Source organism: Mustela lutreola, chromosome 10, assembly GCF_030435805.1.
Source record: "Mustela lutreola isolate mMusLut2 chromosome 10, mMusLut2.pri, whole genome shotgun sequence".
Taxonomy (NCBI): Eukaryota; Metazoa; Chordata; class Mammalia; order Carnivora; family Mustelidae; genus Mustela; species Mustela lutreola.
The window spans coordinates 17,015,353-17,037,722 of record NC_081299.1 but is presented as its reverse complement, the minus strand read 5'-3'; the positions used below and the strand labels follow the sequence as shown (position 1 = coordinate 17,037,722).

The following is a 22,370-nucleotide window of genomic DNA, read 5'->3' as shown; positions in this document are numbered from 1 at the left end:
GCAAGGGGCAGGCACAGCTTGGGAGGGTGGGGGAGAAAGCTTTTATTGGAACAAACAAGGTCTCAGAAGCTGGCCTGTCCAGATTGGACAGCCAGTTCTCAAGTCAGTGAATCTCTCTGTGATCCTGGACAAGTTACCTAGCCTTTCCGTCTCTCCAGTCTTTACCACGAAGACCATCGTGCCTCCTCCTGGGATTGTTGGATTCAATGAAATAAAACAACTAGCAGGGTGCTTGGCCTACTGGAGGCCCTCAGCAGATGTTAGTATCCTCCTACGATGAGATATAAATATTAGGCTCCACCCCTCACCCCCCTGCCAGGAAAGAAAACAGGTTCCTGGCTTTCATTTTAGTGGGGCAGAAAAAGGATATAAAAGCGTATATGCAAAATAACCAAAAGCCTTTGGCCTAGATAAGGTGCTGCTGGCTCCGGGCTCAGGACAGGACTCCGTGCCCCAATTCCCTCCTTCCCGCACTCCCCCCTCCCCGCCGCAGGAAATCCAGGCCTCTTCCTCAGCAAACTCTGGCCGCTTCTGCACGGTACCGCACCACGACCTCAGCCTGTTTCTCCCGCTGCTAGGGACGGCGGGCGCCCGGCGACAGGAGGTGTGGCGGCCCCTTTAAGCAGCGAAGCTCGTGTTGCAATCGCAGCCTTGGGAACCGGTCCTTTCCGGGGGGTGGAGCCTGTGCCAGTAGCGGCGGCCAACCAAAGCGCGGCATTTTCCGCGGGAGATCCGAATTTCGCGGCACGCAGTTTGGCGCTAAAAAAAAAAAAAAAAAAAAAAAAGAGAGAGAGAGAGAGAAGAAGGAAAAAAAAGAGGCAGAGAAAGACTTGGGGACCAGAGAGCCAGGCGAGAGGGAGTCGGTGCAATCGGCCCCTCTTTCCCGTCCGAGCGCATCGCTTCTCCTCCGAGCCCCCGGCGACCCCAGAGACCCCTACCGGGAGCCAGCCAGACCCCAAGCGCCGAGGCCTTTCGGGGGCGCGGGGCCGTCCCGGGTCGCCGTCGCCCTCGGGGTGGGACAGCCACTGGCCGTGCCGCCGCCGCCGCCGCCGCGGGGCGATCTCCAAGCGGGGATCTCCAAGCGCTGCTCAGCTCGGCCGCTGGCCAGGAGGGGAGGGTCCGGCCTTGCCCCGCAGGCGTCCATTGGCGGCTTTCCCCGGCCTCCGCGCCATGCCTCGGGCGGTGTGAGCCTCCGCGGGCTCCGGAGCCCGCAGGTGCCTGCGGGCGCGCCAGGCCGGGTTGAGGAGGGGGCGTTGCGCTCGCCATGCTGCGAGGGCCCCGGGCCCTGGCTCCAGCCGCCCGGCCGCCCTCGAAGGGACTGCACGCGATGAGCCCTACCGAGCTGTGGCCGCCCGGCCTCAGCAGCCCCCAGCTCTGTCCGGCCACCACCACCTACTACACCTCGCTGTACCCGCAGACTGTGCCTCCCACTGCGGCGCCCGGCACCTGCCTCGACGCCACCCCCCACGGACCGGAGGGCCAAGCTGTGCGATGCGTGCCGGCTGGCCGGCTGCCGGTAATGCTGGGGACCTCCCCACCGCCGCCCACCGCTTCTCCCTCTGCTTTTGCGGGTGTGGGAAAGGAGGGAGGAGCGCCTGGGACCCAGTTTGAACGAAGCAGGTCGAGTTGAGGAGGGAAAAGAGGGCTTTCAGCTTCCAGAACAACCCATTGCCCTGCATATCTGAATTGAAGGAGCCCTTCGTTTTCGGACTTGGGATGAAAAAACCATGCATTGGAGTGGAATGAGCACTGGACTGGGAGTGCGGAGACTCAACCCACTACCCCAGTGCACCGTGTGACCTTGAGGAAGTCCACGGAGCTGACATCGCCACCACTCCTTCATTCTTTCATTCATTGTTTGGTCCAGAAACTGGTACTGGGCATCTGCTATGGCACAGGTATAGGGCTTGGTCTAGGCGTAGAATGGGGGACTTTAAGATGGGGGGCAGGGATGGGGTGTCTCTCAGGTCCAGTCTAGCTTGGACAGACTCTGAATTTCCTGTACAGCCGACTCTTTCCCAATTATCTGCCCATGGCTCTCCCAGGCCCAGTCTTCCCTCCCAGACAGCCAGTAGCAGGTGCAGACTGGGGGCAGCCCCCTAGGTTTCCTATTCGGATGGACTTTTCCTTCCTCAAGCCCCCAGGCCATTGCCAGGGAGGGCCTTAAATGTGGTGGCACCAGGTACAGGGTGTGTTTTGTGGGAGTGGAATTCCTGGAGCCCTTGAGAATGGAAACAACCATAGGGTAGAGGTGGGTGGGGTGGGAAAAGCCCTGGAGAACTGGGTGGTGGATGGGGAGCTTGGTTTCTGGTCCTGACTGCCACTAGTTCAGTGTGGCCCTGGACAAGTCTTGGCCCCAGTCTGGGCTTACATTTCCTTTTCTTGAAAATGCACCTGTCCATGGCATAATTGGGCTAACTCATCTCAGGTCATTTCCAGCTCCTGGTCCTGGATTTTGGAAAGCGGCTCCAGAAAGGGGAGATGGGGGTGCTGTAGTTTGCTTCGTTGTGAGTGGTGTAGATAGGTTCAGGTACAGAGAGATAAGACCAGCCCTCCCTGCCGTAGAGGCATTTGGTCAGACCTTTGTTGGTGGACAGGCACAGACCCCCAGCCTTCCCCGGATGCAGCAGGCACAAGTCCCTGTTAGGGGAATCACGCTTTGCCCATGCTCAAGGCGTTAAACTTTCCAGAGCCCCTTCCTGCACGAGGGAGCCAGGGGTGCTTATCCCATTTCACAGGTCAAACAGCCAAAGATAATTGAGACTGGGTATCTATCTTTATGCTCAGCGTTTTACAGCCTAACACAGTTTTGTACCCTGGGAAGGAGGAGGCCTTAGTACCTCCGGGGAGAAGCTGAGGCACAGGATGAAGATATGATCTGTCCAAGGTCATGCAGGGAGGTGTATGACCAAGGCTGGTGATCATTGGTCTCTTCTCTGCAGCCTTGACTTTCTGCAGTACTGCCTGACTGAGGAGCTGGGTGCCCCGGGCGGGGGAAGGGGCTCAGTGGAGGGTGCAGTCTTCTCTGGCCAGCTGCTTTCAGGCGCCCAGGCGGGGTTTCAGTGGCTGCGTTTCAGTAACAGCTGTGGTTTTGAACTGCTTCCCTCCCAGAGGAGCCCGAGTGCATCTGTCTGTAGCTCCCTCCCAGAGGGGCTCAGTGATCACAGCAAGAATGGTTCTCTTTTACTGAACGCCTCTTGTGTGCCAGTCACTGCTTGGCACTCCTCACACTCGTTATCTTGGCCAAGATGCTTGGGATGAAGCATCTTACAGATGAGGAAACTGAGCAGAGACGTGAAGTCACTTGTCCAAGTCACAAGCCAAGAAGTGGGAGAGTCTCCTTGCATCAGACTGCCCTAAAGGCCTGTCAGGCCCAGAGCCCCCTCTCCCATCAGATGCCCTCTGGCCCCCAGCCCCATGGGCAGGCCTGGCCCCCCCGCTTACTCATTTTACCAGGGCGGGACCTGGAGCAGCTCCAAACCCAACCCTGGGTGTGGCTGCCTGGGTTGTGGCCAGGCTGCAAAGGGCAGGGTGAGTAGGATCTATTGGGGAGCTGCTGTTTAAAGGGACCTCGGGGATGGCAACCAAGTTCAGTGGCAGCATAGAAGCCTGAGCCCTGGTCTCCTCACTCGCTGTCTGGGGCTCTTTCCAGCACCCTCTGGGGAAGGCTTGGGATGTTCCTCTACGGAGTCCCTAGTCCAGCCGGGCACATTACATGATTCTGTCTTATTCCTATGGGACTCTGTGAAGAGGGTGGGATTCTGCACGGTTCTTCTTCTTTTCGTCTGGCTTTTCCAAAGTCCCCCTGAGAAGCTTGAAAGCAAAGGAGCATGTTAAGGAACAACCCTCTGAGGCGGGTCAGATGTGCAAGTGCAGGCTGCTGAGTGGTAGGGCTGGGATCTGGAACACTTGCTCCTACCCCCACTGCCTAAATTAGGACTTGGGGCTTGGAAAAAGCCTGGCTTCATTCCTTGAGTGACCTTGGGCAAGTCACTTCCCTTCCTTTGAGCCCCACCTTGGGCACCTTGCTGCCCAGAGTGGGGTTGCATCTGGGTATCTCTGGCCCCCTCATTTCTGGGCCTGCCTCTTCTCCCAAGGGGTCAGTGGGGAGCTTGAATCCTAACCAGGCCTTTAAGAAACAGCCAAAGGGGCTGCCTCCTAAGAGGGTCCAGATTAGAGCAAATGTGCCTTGGCTCTTGGTACATTCCTGTCTCTTCAGCTTCCCTCTGCACTTCAGCTTCCCTCTGCACTTCCCCCTTGCTCGCTGCTCTGGACCTTTAGTGATGGTGGCTTCAGTGTGTGAGCCAGGAGCTTTGCTGCACTGTCGCTGGGTCCCCGGCCAGGGTGGAGCAGAGTATGCCCATTTTACAGGTGGGGCTCCAGAGGTCAACTGACTTGCTGAGCTCACCCAGCTAACAAGGGGGGAAGCCTGGAAGGGAACCCAGAGGGATCTGACTCCAAGCCTTTGCTCTGCTCTTCTTGGCCCTCATCTTCCTGGGCTTGTCCTCTGCCACCTCTGTTCTGTAGGCTCAGGCACATCCATGGGCCATGCCCCAAGGTGTCAGGGAGATGTCCTTAGGTGAGGGTCATTTAGCTGCTTTGGGATGCTTGAAGTACAGGGTAAGGGGAGGGACTGTAAGGGAAGGGAGGGAACTGGTATGTGTATATAAAGTAATGGGGGGCTGGTGGGCACAACCAGGCCTCGGCTCAAGTTCCAGCAAAATCTGGGGGAATGTGTGCAAAAGAACTGAGACGGCCTGGCACGTGGCTTTGGAGTCAGACAATCCTGGGTTCAAACTCTGGCTCTGCCTTTTGTCTGTGTGACCTTGGGGTTCATGCCTTACCCCCTCTGAGTCTCCGTTTCTCTTCTGCCAAGAGAGATTGCCAGGACTGATGGTGCAGGACTGATGGGCACGTGATAGGCCCAGTGCAGATACTTCATTCAAGGTCCTTCCTTCTCCCTGCTCTGCAGGTAGTGAGGCTTTTGCTTGTGTTCCGAGAACTCAGCAGGGCCTGGCTCTTGTTGGGTGGGGGAGGTGGGTGGCATTGGGGAGACTCTGGGCTGCCCCACTTCTGTCCTGGGTAAAACTCAGCTTGACTTCTCTTCCTCTCCCTGCTCTTGGCATTCCTTCTTGAGGGATGGGGGAAGGGTCCTCAGATGGACAACCTCTATCAGGATTGACAAAGACGTTGGAGTTCACCAGGTCCCAGTTACTTGAGCTGTTAAATGGGGCTTGGTGGTGATGGGGAGACTCAGTGAGGTGATGAATGTTGGGGCTCGGCCCAGGGCATGTGGAAGTTCTCAGGGAATGGCTGGACCTTTCCCTAGAGACAAGATAAGTCACATTCCCTAGGATCTCACCAGCTGAGAGGTTAGAAAAAGAATATGCCAGAGGGTCTTCAAGAGGAATGAGCAGGGACGTGTTTGGATCATGTCCAGGACTGGATAGGGGTGGACGAGAGGAGCATCATATCCAGGCTCCTCAAACCAAGGAGCGGGTCTCCTGGAATCAGTCTAGGAGGACTGCCTGGAGGAGGCAGGAGCAGGGAGGGGAGCTGATAGCAGGAATGGCTGTCACCACTTCCCACACCTGTCAGCCCAGCTGTGCTCAGCAGCAGTTAGAAGTGTCAGACCCGCCAAGCATGACCTCACTGTTAGAGGTTAAAATAGGCCTCTCTGCCCCAGCCAGCTTCAGGGTGTCTGGGTGATTAGGGAAGAGGGAGAGGAAGGAAATAGGCTCGGGGCCCCCTGAAGGGTGTGTCAAAGAAGAGGCCAAGCCTGGATTTCAGGAAGGGAGTCTGCATTTTCTGAACACCTACTGTGTTGTGCTGAGCCGTAGGGTGAGCACTTGGCAAGGGTTATCTCTTTGGTTTCTCACCGTGGCTCCTCAAAGCAGGTGTTTTCTGCCTCATTTTACAGAGGAGGAAAGTGGCCCCTAGCTGTTGCGTACTTCCCCAAGTCACACACACACACACACACACACACACACACACACCCATGCAGGGAGCCCACGAAGGAGCTGGGAGAGTCAAGTCCAGGCCTCTGACCTCTGCCCCAGTGCCCCAGTACCCTAGCCCTGCCCCTACCCAGCCCTAACAGGAGAGAGGCCCCTTCCGGGCCAGTGCAGCTTCTGGGCCTAACTGGGGCCTGGTGGCAGCGGGGTGAGGAGCAGATGTCTGTGGTTCCATTTCCCTAGCAGGTGTTTCCCAAGCTTGGCGGGAACAGGCAGGGGGAGCAGGGGGACCTCAGCTGTTTGTCCTTGAGATGCAGGGGAGGGATTCATTGTCTGCCCCTCTCAGCAAAGAAAGATTGGCAAATAGAGTCTATTCAGGAGGCCCCCGGGGCCCTTGAGCTGGAGCCCAAACATGGGGGTGGGGAATGTTTGCTCGGCTTCCCAATGTGGGCACCTCTCTGGGGTGTGGCACAGAGCCAGGAAGTCCCCTGGGCCTGGGCGGATGCCCAGCCCCACCCTGATAAGGGCCAGCTGTGGGGCTGTGATGGGCACCAGGGCAGGCTGGGCCAGCTGCTCGTGCACTTGGTGGGGCGGGAGGCGCTCCCCAGCCTGATGTGGTTTAGGTCCTACCCACCTCTTCCTCCCTGCTTCAGCCTCTGGGCTTGGGGGTTGGGGATGGCGGATGTAGAAGTGACCTTGGGGCCCATTATGACAGAACCCTGAGCCCTTGGCCAGACTGGCTTCGGAAGTCTTCGAGTACCCGCACCTCAGGCTGAGGTTCAGGACTCCTTTTCCCCCCAAAATCTCGCTTGGCCAGTCACTGCTGTTTCCTCACCAAGTGCCGAGATGTTTCCCCGGGACTGGTGGTAAACTGAGGCACAGAAAGCCGCTGCCGGTGGCCTCCATGCTTTGGCTCCGACTCGGGGAAAGATTGAAAGAGGAATGATACTCAAACTCTGACTCTCTCTCCTCTCTCCAAGGCCAAAAGGAAGCTGGACCTGGAGGGGATCGGGAGACCCACGGTCCCTGAGTTCCGGACTCCCAAGGGGAAGTGCCTTAGAGTGGACGGTCTCCCCAGCCCCAGAAGTAAGCCGCACAGATGGGGCATCTAAGGGCAGGCTCAGGAGGAGGGTGGGAAGGGAGGGCAGGCTGGGGCAGAGGGCAGCGGCCCTACCCACATCAGCAGGAGTGATATTTGTGGCACACTTCCCGGTTTACAAAGCAGCTTCCTCTGCCTTCTCTCACGGGACCCTGCCAGTCGTCAGCACTGTCCCCCTTTCCCTATGAGGCTGTCAGAGACTCAGAGCCTGAGTGATTTGCCCAAGGTCACACTGGTGGTGGCGGGGGAGGGGTGTCAGGGCCCAAACCCAAGCGGGCACAGCCTCTCCCACACCATGCACCACTCTCGTGATCTCAAGTGACTGGTGTTTCACTTGGGAGCTTTCTCATTTTTTTTTAAAAAAAAGTTTGTATTTAGTTCAGTCTGACCTTTTCTAAAAGAGAGACTCCAGCTCCGAGAGGAGCAGGGCTAGTCGGGGTCTTTATCCCACAGGTAGAGAGCTGAGTGAGTGATTCCAAGGGAAGCCTGGATTCTGGATTGGTCTAAACCGTGAAGATCCTGGGGCTGCTTGGGCGGGGGGGTGGGGGGATGTCTTTCAAAAGCTAAGCTGCAGGAAATTTCTACTTCTGTCTCTTGATATATTCAGTCAACATCCTGGTTCCAGCCGGAGTTTTAGAAAATTTGGGGGGTCAGAGACCTCATGAAGAAGGTATGTCACTGGGTGGGAAGCATGAGGATCGGGGATCTGGGCAGGGCTCTGGTCCCCCCTGCCGTGAGCCTTAGCTGTCTCTTCTGTAAAACAAAGCCCAGCTGGGTTAGGGAGGGCAGGAAAGCTGGCCCTCCTGTGTGGGTAGAGGCTGTCTGCAACATTTTATTGAGAGACACTAGGAGCACTGATCGTTCAGTAATGTCTGCCAGGGACCCCAAACATGACCAAAGCCTCCTGTGTGCAGAATGCCTGCCATCCGTATGTGATGGGGTCGGAAAGTCCCCTTCCGGAGGAATCTGACACTCTTCAAAGCTCAGTTTCCAGAACTCTTCCGCGGCTAGCTTGCTGTAGGACTTTGCAAGTCACTTGATTGCCAAAGCCCTCTTGTGGTTTAAGATACTGCCGCTGGGATGTGGTCTTGTGACATCAACCCCATTAAGAAAGTCTCTTTTTTTCATGAACCTGCCCCACTTGGTATTATAGGACTGATTCCTTTCAGATAATCATTAGGCTATACGTGGAAAGAAAAAGCAAGTCGAAAAATGTGCCCAAGTCCCAGCCCATCCTTCTCTTTCTCTCATTACCCTAATTCCAGATTTCTGGCAAAGCTGGCTGGAGAGGGGAATGGTTAAGAAGACAGACTCTGCAGCCAGGCTGCCTGGATTTAAATCCCAGCTTTGGCACTTTCTAGCTGAGTGAGCTGAGCAAGTCACTTTCCCTTTCTGTTCCTCAGTAGTCTCATCCATGAAATGGGGATGGTTGTACAGCAGCCTCTTAGGGGGTTGCAAGGATTGAATTTGTTGTATATGGAAAGTGCTTAGAACCGTGATCCCACACTCAGTGCTTGTCATCATTGGTGGTGGGGGTGTTGATACGGCTCCCTTAAGCTATGGTGGGAAGGTGCTCTGAACCAGGAGTTAGAAGAGGCTTGGTCTCCAGTCCTGTCCCTGCCCCTGACTGTGAGACCTTGAACAAGTCACGTTCCCTTTCCAGGTCTCAGGTTCCCTGCCTGGACAGGGGTGGCGAACGACCACGAGGTTTACAGAGCCTCGCGGTGCTCTGTAAACTGGAGAGTGGTTGTTCCTGTGTTCATGGGAAGGGCGGTACCTGTTAGGTCCCCATCTGTGGACGAGGCTGCCCAGGCTGGCTCTCCCTGAGCGGTGACAGGGCCCCTTTCTCCCTCAGCCCCCAAGTCCCCTGGAGAGAAGACTCGTTATGACACATCGCTCGGGCTGCTCACCAAGAAGTTCATTTACCTCCTGAGTGAATCCAAGGATGGGGTCCTGGACCTGAACTGGGCTGCCGAGGTGCTGGACGTGCAGAAACGGCGCATCTATGACATCACCAACGTGCTGGAGGGCATCCAGCTCATCCGCAAGAAGGCCAAGAACAACATCCAGTGGGTGTGAGTGCCTGGGCTGGGGCCGATGGTGCCCGTGGGTGCCCGTGCCGTGGGTGAAGGTGGGGGAGGGGCACGATATCCAGCAGGTGGGGTGGCGGTGGGGCGGGGGCTTGCGCCGAGAGCAACATCCCATAGGCTTACATGCTGGGAGCTGAGCCAAGGTATTGAAGAGGGATTTCTAGAACATATAAAGACTAAGAGGACCCAGATCGTCTTGAATTGGGAACCCCAAGATTCCCCTGTCCAGCTTAGCAAAGTCCCCTGGACCTGGGCTGTTGCAACTGACCCTTTTTCCAGCTCAGATCTGAGTCCTCTGGGCTCCTTTCCTCCTACGAAGACCAGAGCAGACCTGCAGGGAACCCAGGCAAGGCATTTGGGGGAGGCTGGGGTGTAGGGTGGACCGTTTCAAGAGCTCTTCGAAAGCAGGGTCAGGCTTGACTTGTCTCTTTTTCCTAGCCCAGCCCCCGAACTTCAGGTTCCATTTTCAGTGGCTCCCTGCCGGCTAGGCGGAACCACTGATTTGCACAGCCCAGGGAGCCCCACTGTAGACCACGCTGATGGCCCCGTTCTGGGGTTTTGCGCGGTCTGGGCAGGTCCACGCGGCAGCCCTAGGGTTGGGGCTCCTGGATATGGACTGAGACTGACACTGGGGAACGGCTCTCTTCCCAGAGGCAGGGGAATGTTTGAAGACCCCACCCGGCCCGGGAAGCAGCAGCAGCTGGGGCAGGAGCTGAAGGAGCTGATGAGCGTGGAGCAGGCCTTGGACCAGCTCATCCAGAGCTGCTCTCTGAGCTTCAAGCACCTGACGGAGGACAAGGCCAACAAGAGATATCCTGTCTGGCTGGGGGTGGGGGGAGCGGTCAGGGAGCAGGGCCCTGCTGCATACTCTATCCATCCTGAGTTCGTGCAGAATCTCCCCATAGGGAGCAGTTTCCCTCAGGGTCTGTCATGTCTGTTTCTTTTCTTTTCTCCCCCCCCCTCTTTTTTTTAGAGATTTTATTTATTTATTTGACAGGCAGATCACAAGTAGGCAGAGAGGCAGGCGGCAGGGGGTGGGCAGGCTCCCCGCTGAGCAGAAAGCCCAATGCGGGGCTTGATTCCAGGACCCTGAGACCATGACCTGAGCCGAAGGCAGAGGCTTTAACCCAGTGAGCCAACCTAAGGCCCCTCTTTTTTTTTTTTCCCCCAAACATTTTATCTTATTTATTTATTTGACAGAGAGAGAGAGATCACAAGTAGGCAGAGAGGCAGGCAGAGAGAGAGGGGGAAGCAGACTCCCTGCTGAGCAGAGAGCCGGAGGCGGGGCTCCATCCCAAGACCCTGAGATCATGACCTGAGCCAAAGGCAGAGGCTTTAACCCACTGAGCCACCCAAGCGCCCCTCATAGACAGTTTTTTATGTTGCTACAAATCCTTCCTATTTGCCTGATCCACATGGAATTGTTGCTATTGGACCATTTTTTTACAAAAGTACCAACCTCATGTGATTTAACCTAGTGTTTAGAATGATTTGAGACTGTCTTGCTCAGACTATGTTCTGGTTTGTTGAGAAGGCCTAGAATCAAATTTTAGATTTTTTTTAAAATTTCTTTATTTGAGAGAGAGAGAGAGAGCGAGCACAAGCAGGTGAAGCAGCAGGCAGAGGGAGAGGGAGAAGCAGATTCCCACTGAGCAGAGAGCCTAACATGGGGCTCGATCCAAACTGAAGGCAGTTGCTTAGCCAACTGAACCATCTAGGCACCCCTAGAATCAACATTTAGATCGATTTGAGATTTCTGCTTTTATAAAACAGTATTGTACAGAGAATATTTTCCTTTATTTTTTACTTATTTCATTAGATTTCTAAGATTAAAATTATAAACATGGACTTTGCTTAGATTTTTCTTTTTTTTTTTTTAGGATTTTATTTATTTATTTGACAGACAGAGATCACAAGTAGCAGAGAGGCAGACAGAGAGAGAGGAGGAAGCAGGCTCCCTGGTGAGCAGAGAGCTGATGCAGAGCTCCATCCCAGGACACAGAGATCATGACCTGAGCCAAAGGCAGAGGCTTAACCCACTGAGCCACCCAGACACCCCTGCTTAGGCTTTTCATCCATTTTTCCCAAATGGCTCCATCATCTCATTGGTTTTAGGATCTCACCTTGTATTTCCATAAGAATGCTAGGCATTGGAGAAATGTACAAAAGTAAGACAGGTCTTACTACCTGCTCAAAGATAAGGATCTAGTCTGAGAGATAAAGTCTTTTTTTTTTTTAATATTTTATTTACTTAATCTGAGAGAGAAAGAGAGAGCACAAGAAGGGAAAAGGGATAAGCAGACTCCCTGTGGAGCGGGGAGCCTGATGCGGGGCTCGATCCCAGGACCTCAAGATCATGACGCAAGCCGAAGTCAGACGCTCAACTGACTGAGCCACCCAGGCTCCCAAGATAGTCTAGAAAATGGACAAGAGGCACCATTTAAAAAAATTAATTAAAAAAGTGATTTGTACTCCCATTTGTTTTCTAAAGGGATCCACGGTAGCTTATGATGCTAAAAGGACCGGTAGCTGTTTTTGGTTATTTGTAAGCTGCGGAAGGAGTGAGAAAGACATGTTCAGAGGCTTTGCCTGGCAGGCTAGAGGTTTGGATTTTGACCAGTTACCTCTCTTGACTCTCATGCCCCTACACTGGCCTATGTGACTTACCAGGACATCCGTGCTGTTGGCAACTTTAAGGAGCAGACGGTGATCGCTGTCAAGGCCCCTCCACAGACAAGACTCGAAGTGCCCGACAGGAGCGAGGTGAGAGGGGAAGCATTCAGCAGAAGGAAGGTTAAGGAGGGTCCCAGGCGGCGCTGTAGGCTCTGTGCCTGGCCCTGCCTGGCCCCAAGCTTGTCTGAACCATTCTGGTGCTTGTAGCAAGATTGGTGGTCTCTGAGCAGGGGCAGCGATGGCAGGAGCCGGAAAGGACAACAGACGTCAGCTACTGATCCAAAAAAATCTCTGCTCTTGGCACCTTTCTGCACCCACCAGCCCCTGTACTCCTGGGCCTGCACGCCGTGGTACTGGTGGCTCACCATGATCCCTTCTCACCTAGGTTAAAGACCCAAATTCTTACTGCTTCCCTAGGAGGCCCTCTGGGCTCTGATCTCACCAGCCTCTTCTCTCATTATGCCCCATTGTGCCTCTGCTTTGGCCCCTATGACTTCTCTGCTGTGTTGCCATCACACTAAGCTCATGTCCATTATAACACATTCTGCTGCTGCTCCCTCCGGCTGAAATGCTCTTCCCTTGGACTGCCTGGTTTACTGGTATTTGTCTTACAGGTCTCAACTCAAACCTCACTTCCTCCAGGAAGGCTTCCCAGATTACCACCCCTCCCCACCCCTCCCAGATTTCATAAGTTCCTGTGCTTTTCTATTGCACTTACCCTCCGTTTGCTGGAAGATACGGGTGACTATGTGATGATACTGTGCTTCGCCTGTTAGAGGGTTAGCTCCACAAAGACATGCTGCACGCCTGTGGTACCCCTGGCCCAGAGCTGGATATGTCCTAAGTGCTTGAGAAGTAATTCGTTTAATGGAAGGATGTTAAGATAAATGGGACCTTACCCCTGCCTTGAGGGAGCTCAGGACCTAGTGGGAAAAAGACCCAAGGAAGCAGTGTTGCCATTTATAGATTTAAGGTGCTTTGAGGGCCCAGAGAAAGGACAGATAGAGGAAGAGCCCATAGACGGTTAAAGGTATTGGGTCCTCAAGAATGACCAGGACGTTTGTCAGGGGGAACAGGAGTAGAGAGAGGGCCCTGCAGGTGCACTGGGGAGGAGACCTGGGTGCGTGTTGGAATGGCAGGGGTGTGTGATGGTGGGAGGGAAGAAGCAGAGGAGGCCAAGTACAAGGACTCCTGGTTATAAGCAGCAGAAAGCCAAGTCCAAAGGGCTTAAGTCAGGGGTGAGGGGTGGAGGGGACTGCGGGAAGCCACGCGAGAGGTCCAGAGGGAAGATTTGGAAACTGCAGGCAAGGCTAGACGCTTCACCCCATGCTCTCCGTCTTTCTCTGCCATTCTCTGTGCTGTTTCCATTCCTAGGTGGGCGTCCCTCTTCCGGTGGCAAAGGTAGCTTTCATGATCCCAGCCCCGCAACCCCAGTGGGAAGGGAGCCTCCATTTCCAAGTTCAGCACGAGTCCTGGGTCTGATGCTCGGGACCTGAGCTGAGTCGTGTGCTTCCCTGAACTAGTCACCATCACTGTGACCTTCCCGTCCTGCTCTCCAAGCTCACCCACTGGAGCTGGGAAAGGTGTTGTCCCCCCAAACTACATGACTTGAGAGTGGCAGAGGAGTGGTTTCCCAAGGGAAAATCGAGATGTTCTCCCTCACAGAAGGGAGCCTGGGGGCCAGACAAGCAGAAGGAGCAGTTGACCCCCTTGGGTCAGATGGGGCAAGCGTGGGGGCCCAGCTCAGGAGTGTGGCTTGCTCACGTGGGTGGTGGGAGGCCGGGGTGTCCATCCATTCGGCCGAACCCATGAGTCAGTGCCCAGCCGCCCAGAGTCATGGCCTGGCTTCTCTTCTTCCTCTAGGAGAACCTGCAGATATACTTGAAGAGCACCCAGGGGCCCATCGAAGTCTACCTGTGCCCAGAGGAGGTGCAGGAGCCCGACAGTCCTGCCAAGGAGCCCCTCCTGCCGACCTCCACCCTTGGCTCCAGCCCTGACTCCACCCAGCCCAGCAGCAGCACGGACCCTGGGATGACAGAACCCGTGGCATCCCCAGGTAGAACCCTCTGTCCAGAGGAGCAGCAAATGGGAGAGCCCCCAGCTTTCCAGTTTCCTCCTCCACGGCAACATTTGTTGGGCAAGGGGAAGCTCGCACTTTACATAAAGCCTGTGTGTGTGTGTGTTCTTGTCTCAGTCAGGAGGCTGATGCTGCTCTGGGCTGAGGCTGTTCTGGGTCCTGGGTTTGAAACCCTGCACTTCTAACTACCAACTGTGTGACCTTGGACAAGTCACTTAACCTCTCTTTGCCTTAGCCTCATCTCTAAGTTGGGCACAGTAACAGTATCTACTTTGTAGGTTGTGAAGATTGAATGAGTTCATATAGGGAAAGCCCTTGGGATGGTACCTGGCAGTAACTGCTGGCTATTCTTGTCATTGTTAACCTGCCAGTACTGCTAGAACCACACTTCCATGATGACTACAACCAGCAAAGCCTCTGGCGCTCAGGAAGCCCACAGTAAATGGGAGCTACAGATTTTTTTTTAAATTTTATTTATTTAACAGACAGAGATCACCAGTAGGCAGAGAGACAGGCAGAGACAGGCTCCCCACTTAGCAGAGAGCCCGATGCGGGGCTCGATCCCAGGACCCTGGGATCATGACCTGAGCTGAAGGCAGAGGCTTTAACCCACTGAGCCACCCAGGTGCCCCGGCAGCTACAGATTTTTGGAGGAAGGCTCAACTAAGATTTTTTAAGTCACAGCTATGTACTGGGTACATCTATGTTATCACATTACTTTTCATAGCAGTTCTTGAGATAGGCATTATTGTTCCCAGTTTAGAGATGAGTAAACTGAGGCAGAGAGGTGATGTGACTTGCCCAAGGTCTCCTTGGGCAACAGAACTGTGTCTTGACCCTCTGTCTCTACACACGTAGCCCAGTCCTCTCTCCGTGAGGCTTGGAACAGATCAAGGAAGGGGTTGCTGACCGGAGCAGATCCCCCTTGCTGGGAGGTGGACCGTACAGCTAAAGCTGGCTCTACCTGGCAACAAGTAGCATGAGGCAGTCATCAAGGAGCAGAGAGGCGGGAGAGGTCTCAGGGAAGGAGTCCAGAAGGAGTAGAAATGGGAGCCTGCGAAGGCCCTTCCCCCAGGATGGTTTTTCCTTTTACTGGGATCACACAGCAGGTCAGCCTGACACATCCTTTGAGGCTATGGAGGCCATTGTTCAACTTTCTGTTTTTTTTAACTCCAGAATTCTCTTAAGTAGAACTCTGGTGTTTAAAAAAACCAGAGCTTGAACTGATGGAAGAGCCTTGGGGGGGCATCCACAGAACACGGGCTGGATTCCATTTCTTTAACTCAAGGGTCCACAAACTATTGCCTGCAGGCCAAATCTGGCCTGTTTTTAAGGGGCCTATGAGCCAAGAATGGTTTTCATGTATTTAAAGAGTTGGGGGGCAAGAAGAAAGTGACTATGTAACATGCAGACTGTAAGTATCCTGCAAATCCTACACTTGATCTTAGCCAAAAGGCCGAGAAGCCATCTGGCCCTTTACTGAAGTTTCCTCAGCCCTGATCTAACTCAGCCCTTCATTTTACACATGAATAAGCAGAAGTTCAGAGAGGGTAAGTGACTTCTCTGAGGCCACACAGCAAATTGGAGGCAGAGCTTGGACAAAAGCCCAGGCCCTCAGCTCTTCTCTGGTGATCTCTTCTCTGTCGCGCCTCTCCCTGCACCAGCCATCTGTCCCTCCGGGTACCTCCTAGGGCCTATCTCCCATGCCAGACCTGTGCCACGCCCTGTTTTCTCTCCTGCTTCGCTCTGCCTTCTCACTCCGCTGTCAACATGTGCGCAGCTCTCCCAGGTAGAGCCACTTTGACTTCAGAGGTCCTCTGAGACCTGGGGCGCAGTAGAGCGGGGAGAGGCCCCCAGCATAAGTAAGGGTGAAGTTTTTAACCTCAGTTTTACTGATCAGTTGTGCTCCTGGAAGGAGTAGAGGCTGACAGACTGCTTGGCGGTGGGGCAGCCTAGGAGCCAGCTCTGTGCCATGGGTGCCCCTCTCCACCCTTGTTGTGTGGCCTCTTAGTGACATCCTTGGCAAAGGGAACAGAAGGACAGTTCCTGGAAGGGCTACACACAACACACACACACACACACACACTCACTCTCTCTCTCTCACACACACACATACTCTTACACACTTTCTCACACACGCTCTCACACTCTCTCTCTCACACACACACACACACACTGTCTCTCAAACACTCTCTCACACATTCTTTCTCTCTCTCACACGCAGACACATACACGTTCTTGCCTGAAGCAGAGCCATTTTGAGGTCTGAGTGCCAGGGGCCACACGCAGTCTGGGGACCCAGGTTCTGGCATCACCAGAGGGAATCCCTTTTGCTTTGGGGCCTCAGTTTCTCTCATCTTTCATGGAGGGGCTTTGGGTATGGGTTGTCTCTACCATCTCTCCAGGCTCTCACATTCTGAGGTAAACGTGAATGTTGTTACCATGCAGGCAGTCAACGCTGGGAGCCTGGGGCTTGAGTTTGCACATCACCTGCTGTGACTTGGTGACTGTAGGCAGGACGCTTCGGCCCCTCAGAACCTCTGTTCGCACGTCTGTAAAACTGGGACACGTAAAACTCCCTCATGATTTCTGGGTTACAGGCAGTGAGACAGCGTGAATGTGATTTTTTAAAAAGCTTCTGTGAACCGGGCACCTGCTCTGTGTGGTCTGGAGATAGAGCATGAGTCTGAGCCGTCAGAGTGGGCACAGATATGAGAGAGCAGCTCCCTCCTGGGTGTGATAAGCAGCACGAGAGAGCAAGGTCCGGCCCACAGGGGTTCCACACGCGGGTTATCTCCTTACTGTTCAGCATGTCAGGGAGGTAGCACCTTCTTTCCCCTCCTGAGAAAACTGAGGTTCCTGGCCCTACAGCTGGTGAGGGCTGGGCCTGGGGTCCGAGCCTGGACCCCCGCCCCCACTCCCAAGCCCAGCCTTTCACTAGAACTTCAGGCCTCAGCAACCCACTAAAGAAACATGCCGGTTTTTTCATTCACGTACATTTAATTGGCTCCTTTGAGCCTCAGTTTCCTCATCTGCAAATAGGGGTCCAGGATTACCTCCTGTGGGGCCCCTTAAGGAGGTAAAACACCCCTGTCCTTGAGATCAGGGCTGGCCACGCCTTGGTAAACCAGAGCTCTTCTTATTTTTATTTATTTACTTATTCACTTATTTATTTGAGAGAGAGAGTGAGAGAGCATGAGAGGGGAGAAGGTCAGAGGGGGAAGCAGACTCCCTGCAGAGCAGGGAGCCCGATGTGGGACTCGATCCCGGGACTCTGGGATCATGACCTGAGCCAAAGGCAGTTGCTTAACTGACTGAGCCCCCCAGGCACCCCCAGAGCTCCTCTTATTGATGAGGGTTTTCTCCCTGCACCTATTCCTGAGTCCTGCGAGGCAGGGAATGGGTGTCCCCCTTTTAGAGGTGAGGAAGCAGAGACTCCGTCCACATTAAGTCACTTGCCCACAGATACACAGCAAGTAAGAGGCTGATTAGGCAGGCGGACACACCAGCACGGCTCTGTTTTCCAAGGAATGCTTGGTTGGGGTTTAAGGCATGACTCAAACAGTGAGATTCTGGACGTCAGGATATATTTGGGGGGATTCCCAACGCCCTATTCCTCGTCCCTGTGTAGGAAGTCGCCCTGTGATATCTAAAGAGAAATGCTTTTGGTGTGCTCACAGCAGCCGAGCCAGTGTAGCTGGAGAGGTGCTGGTCAAACTTGGATTATCTTCCAAGCCATTTTTAAGCTTAAGCATAAGGGTCAAGGCAAGGTGACTGGGAAGAAGTGTCTCGGTGGGAGATGACGGGCTAGACCAGGGTCACAGCACTGGAACTGAATGGACTGGGTGCGGGGGAAATGGCAGGATTTTTTTTTTTTTTTTAAGATTTTATTTATTTACTTGACAGAGATAATGAGAGAGAGCACAAGTAGGGGAGGAACAGAGGCAGAGGGAGAAGCAGGTTCCCCGCTGAGCAGAGAGCCTGATGCGGGGCTCGATCCCAGGACCCTGAGATCATGACCCAAGCCGAAGGCAGAGGCTTAACCTCACTGAGCCACCCAGGCACCCCGTTTTTTTTTTCTTTTTTAAAAGATTTTTATTTTTTTATTTATTTGACAGAGAGAAATCACAAGTAGATGGAGAGGCAAGCAGAGAGAGAGAGGGAAGCAGGCTCCCTGCCAAGCAGAGAGCCCGATGTGGGACTCTATCCCAGGACGCTGAGATCATGACCTGAGCCGAAGGCAGTGGTTTAACCCACTGAGCCACCCAGGCGCCCCTAAAAGATTTTTATTATTTAGTAATCTTTACACCCAACATGGGACTCACACTCAGAACCCTGAGATCAAGAGTCGTGTGCTCTTCCAGTGGAGCCAGCCAGGAAGGAGTTGGGTAGGAGCTGGAGACCAGGAGATCCCACCTTTTTCTAGAGGTGGGAGTACAGGTGGCTGGAGCTGTGCCGGGAGAGGGAGCGTGTCCCCTGCCATTGGGTGTGAGGCATGTTTGGAGAGAAGAGGATGCCCAGTCATCCAGGGAGGGGGTGAGGGAGGGCCGTTCCTGGGCTCTGAGGTCTGACCAGAGGCTTTTGGGCACCAGCTCTAAGTGTGACCTCTGTCTGCTTGTCTCCAGCACCAGCGCTGACGCCCCAGCAAGTCCCGCAGCCACCAGCGCCCCCGCCCCTGCCGCTTGTCCCCCTGGAGGCCACTGACAGCCTGCTGGAGCTGCCGCACCCACTTCTGCAGCAGACCGAGGACCAGTTCCTGTCCCCGAGCCTGCCGTGCAGCTCTCCCCTGATCAGCTTCTCCCCGCCCTTGGACCAGGACGACTACCTGTGGGGCCTGGACGGGGGTGAGGGCATCAGTGACCTCTTCGACTCCTACGACCTTGGGGATTTGCTGATTAATTGAGTGGCCTTGCCTGTCCCAGCAACCTGCCCTTGGCTCTACCTCGGCACAGACGGACAGGCCCTCTGCCCACGTAGGGACGTGGGACACAAGGTGCTGCCCTAGGGATGGAGGGGGTCCTCTTTTCTTTCTCACCCCCCCCAGCCAGCTGAAGCTATCTTGGAGAGAGGTTTTGGGTGAGGAGTGTATTAGGGGTCGGGTCCTCTCTTTCCTCATAGAAGCTGGGCCCAGGAAGGCCCATCTGGCTTCTGACCTCTGACCTCTGACATGAAGGGCCACAGGTGGGACAACCAGGTCCAGGGAAAGGCCCTCCCCTCGCCTTTTGAGGGAGGTGAATTAGGACCCTGAATTTATCAAGAAGCACTTAATGCCTTTGTATTTATTTCAGGTTGAGTTTTGTTTGTTTGTCTTCCTTGAGTTTTTAGCAGGGAGATTGTTCTAGTTTCTAGTAAGACTTCTCAGACGGGCCCAGTGCTGTCCACGGTCCGAGGGCAGCCCAGGGCTTCCTGGGCCCCAGGCCAGTCCCCAATTTCCCCGTAGCTGTAGACTGGGTCTCTGGGGGCTGTCCAATCTGCTAGAACGCTACTTGCACCTCGGCCTCGTAATTCTAGTAAGTGGTGGCCACAGGCCCTTCGGCTCCTCCTGCCCATCCTCTCCCGCTGAGGCACCAGCCTTGGGTTCCTGGCCTCCTCTGTCCCAGGGATGGTTGCAGGGAGCCCTCCCGGGGAGGCGGCATCAAGGCTCCAGGTGTGGAGACCCACTTCTGTGGAATCCCCTACCTCTCCATTCCCTTAGAACAGGAAAAACCACCTTCCAGGGAGTCAGCACTGAAAGGTCCCCCTCCCCAGGGAAACACAGACAGGAATGTGGAAGCAGCTAGAGGGCACCATTTGTGCCTCTGCTTGGGACAGGGGCTGTCTTACCCTGAGTACCTGGGAGGGAGTGGCAGCCCCATATAGAGAAAGGTGGGGTTAAAGCAAGAAACTGCCAGAAAGCAGCCCCTCTGGAAGCTGCTCTTATCATCCTCCCCTTCCCTGGAAGGATTTGTTTACTGAAGGGAGTAATTCTTTAAGGATCTCTTCTTCTCGGCAGCTCTCACACAGACGCCCCCCCCCCCCCCCTGCACCCCAGGACAGAGGTAACCAGGGCTTGGTGGCATTTTAGCTCATTTTGTCACTGGAATGCCGAAGGGCTGGCAGAGTGTTTATTGCAGACCAGACCTTTGCCCTGATGGGGAGAGGGGCTTATGTTACCTCTTGAGGCTTAGGGTCCTGAGAAGGATTCTTGCCCTGGCCTGCTCCCCGCCCCCAGAGGCTTGACCATCCCACAGTGTCTCTGCAGCCCACTTGGGTGTGAGGGATGAGGTCAGCTCTCTTCCCCACCCAATGTGGGGCGGGGCTGCTCTGGACTGAACCAAGGCTGTGCCCTCTGGAGAGAGGCAGCCAGGAATGGTGGTCTTAGAGGCCCACCACCTACCCTCAGGGAGCTAGGTTTCCTCAGGGGCTTGGCTGGGCAGCACTTTTTTTTTTTTTTTTTTTTAAGTTTGTAGCATTAAGTTGGTTTTAAATATGAAGTTGGCCTCATGGGATGGCTCCTGAGTTACCCAGAAGCTGGCATCTGAAGCTGGGGATGTGGGCTTCTTTGGGGGTGGGTCTGGTGTGAGTTAATGCTTGCATGGGGACAGCGTGCCTTGTCATTTTCACAACTTCCCGGGCCCCTGACTGTGCCCTCTCAGGAACAGATGTCCCGCTCTGGAAACAGGGTTTATTTTGTAGGCTTTACAGACATGCTGTTGGTGTCCCCTCTCCAGATACTCACAGAGGTGTCATCAGAAGCCTGCTTGGAAGCCCACTATGTCCAGGGGCAAGGGACTACCTCAGCCCTTGGGCAGGGGACAGGAGTGTTGCTTGGAATCCTGTTGGGGGCCTGTGGGGCCTAGATGGCTTCGCTGTTCTGAGGTGTCTGGGCTGCCGTTTAGCTATGTCCCATGTCTGAAGACAGAGACGTTTGACTTCCATGCCTTTGGCTCTGTCTAGAATCTTCCAGAATTAAATCAGAGAAAAGAGAGACGAGGCCTACAGGACTCACTGGGAACGGGTTTACTAGTAAAGTCTGGCCAGAATTCAAGCTCATTCTCCAAATGCTGGGCTGTAGTGCTGGACAGAGGGGCTGCCCCTTGGGCCCATGGTCTGTACCCTGAGCAGCTGTCCCTGTCCAGTGCTATCCCCTCCACACCCTGCCTGGCCCCTGGGGCTGGACCGCCCAGGCCAAGCCTCAGGCTGTGGGGGGGTGACAGGAGTTGCATCGAGAGCTTTAAAAATGTCTGTTCGATGGTATTTCCTTTATGGGCCATGTAAACTTTAGAACTAGGGTGGAAGAAAAACCACTTTTCTTTCTGAGGTACGTTATTCCTTCCAGGACATTTCCCAGCCCTACAGGCAGCCCCCAAGTCACCTGTGTTGCACGGGGGCACCAGAGGCTCGGGGGCTCCAGGGAACTCAGTAGGTGAAGTTGTGGAAGTTCGGCCCCGCTCCCGTGTCCCTTCCCACGAAACGTGTTCGCTAGAGCAGCGTGAGGTCCCTTCTCTGCGGCAACGCTGTGGTTGGACCGGTGTGGTTGTGGGAGGACGAGGGGGATGGTGAAGCTCAGAAAGCTGGTTCTGAGAGGGTTTTGACTTGACTTCCCCTCCCCGAGTGTTCTCAGCCCCAGTTTTGCAGTGTTTAGTTCCTAGTAAAAGCACCTGGGTGTTCCCACGTCTGAGCGTCGTGTGGCTTGAAGTGAAAGCCTTCTGGGGTTGTTTGCAGGCAGCTATTTGGTGCTCCTCTTGGTGTCCCAGAGCCCCTACCTCCCCCTGGGACCCTTTTCTTCCACGAGGACCCTCGGTGACCAGAAGCCCAGCCAGCCTGCGGGCTCCTGGGTGAGGGAAGAAGCCTTGTGTACGGCAGGTGTGTCTTGAGGGTGATGAGGCCCAGGTCACCTGGTCCCTGTGCAGGGACTCTAGACAGGTCACTTTCCTCTGGTCTGGTTTTGCTCCAGGTCCTGCCTTGATGAGCACCGTGTAAACCTCCTTGTGTTGTGATAATCGGGCATTAAATGACAACTCTGGACACCTCAATTCTTGTGCTTTCTGAAGGTCATTACCAAGCGTGGGTCTGGTCCTCCCAGGTGGAACGTGGGGACGATCCTGACCGCCTGGCTGATTTATCCCCAGAAATAGCCTCCCTTTCCCACACTGGCTTATTACCAAGCCTGAAATCTCACCACACAGACACTGAAAAAGTTAGCGGGTCGGGAATGGGCGCCCCTCCCCTCCTCCGTCTCCATCACCTTCCTCTCAGCCGGATGGTTGGGAAAGCTTGCGACCCACTCTCCGTCCGATCCGTATCAGTGGTTCTCAAAGTGGGTTCCTCAGGTCAGCATTACTCGGGAACGTACGAGAAATGCACATTCTCAGGCTCTACCCCAGACCTTCCGAAACTCAGGGGAGGATCCAGGATCTGTGGCTTAGTGAGCTCTTGGCTGCTGAAGCTTGGGTACTCACACCCTCCCAAACTCAGTTCTGATTGTGTCTCTCCTG

General features: G+C 54.7%; 1 protein-coding gene and 1 long non-coding RNA gene across 2 annotated transcripts; one reads left to right on the top strand and one right to left on the bottom strand.

The window, feature by feature from the left end:
- Window positions 1-343: 343 nt before the first annotated feature.
- Window positions 344-21,082, top strand: E2F2 (E2F transcription factor 2). The gene is made up of 7 exons (XM_059137027.1): window positions 344-1,516; window positions 6,935-7,040; window positions 8,909-9,122; window positions 9,795-9,954; window positions 11,793-11,906; window positions 13,680-13,872; window positions 18,519-21,082. The coding sequence occupies exons 1-7, from the start codon at window positions 1,265-1,267 to the stop codon at window positions 18,794-18,796; spliced, it is 1,317 nt and encodes a 438-aa protein (XP_058993010.1). The 5' UTR covers window positions 344-1,264; the 3' UTR covers window positions 18,797-21,082.
- LOC131809712 (uncharacterized) lies at window positions 11,370-11,901 on the bottom strand. The gene is made up of 2 exons (XR_009345268.1): window positions 11,811-11,901; window positions 11,370-11,558 (listed from the first exon to the last, which is right to left on the bottom strand). It is a non-coding gene; the product is annotated as an uncharacterized LOC131809712 (long non-coding RNA).
- Window positions 21,083-22,370: the final 1,288 nt, after the last annotated feature.

What these genes read in the sequence shown, in the direction of transcription:
- E2F2 (XM_059137027.1), top strand. Translation starts at nt 1,265, where the DNA reads ATGCTGCGAGGGCCCCGGGCCCTGGCTCCAGCCGCCCGGCCGCCCTCG. An exon ending in AAGGCCAAGAACAACATCCA is followed by an intron (nt 9,123 to 9,794) that starts GTGGGTGTGAGT and finishes CTCTCTTCCCAG; the next exon opens with AGGCAGGGGAATGTTTGAAG. An exon ending in AGAACCCGTGGCATCCCCAG is followed by an intron (nt 13,873 to 18,518) that starts GTAGAACCCTCT and finishes GCTTGTCTCCAG; the next exon opens with CACCAGCGCTGACGCCCCAG.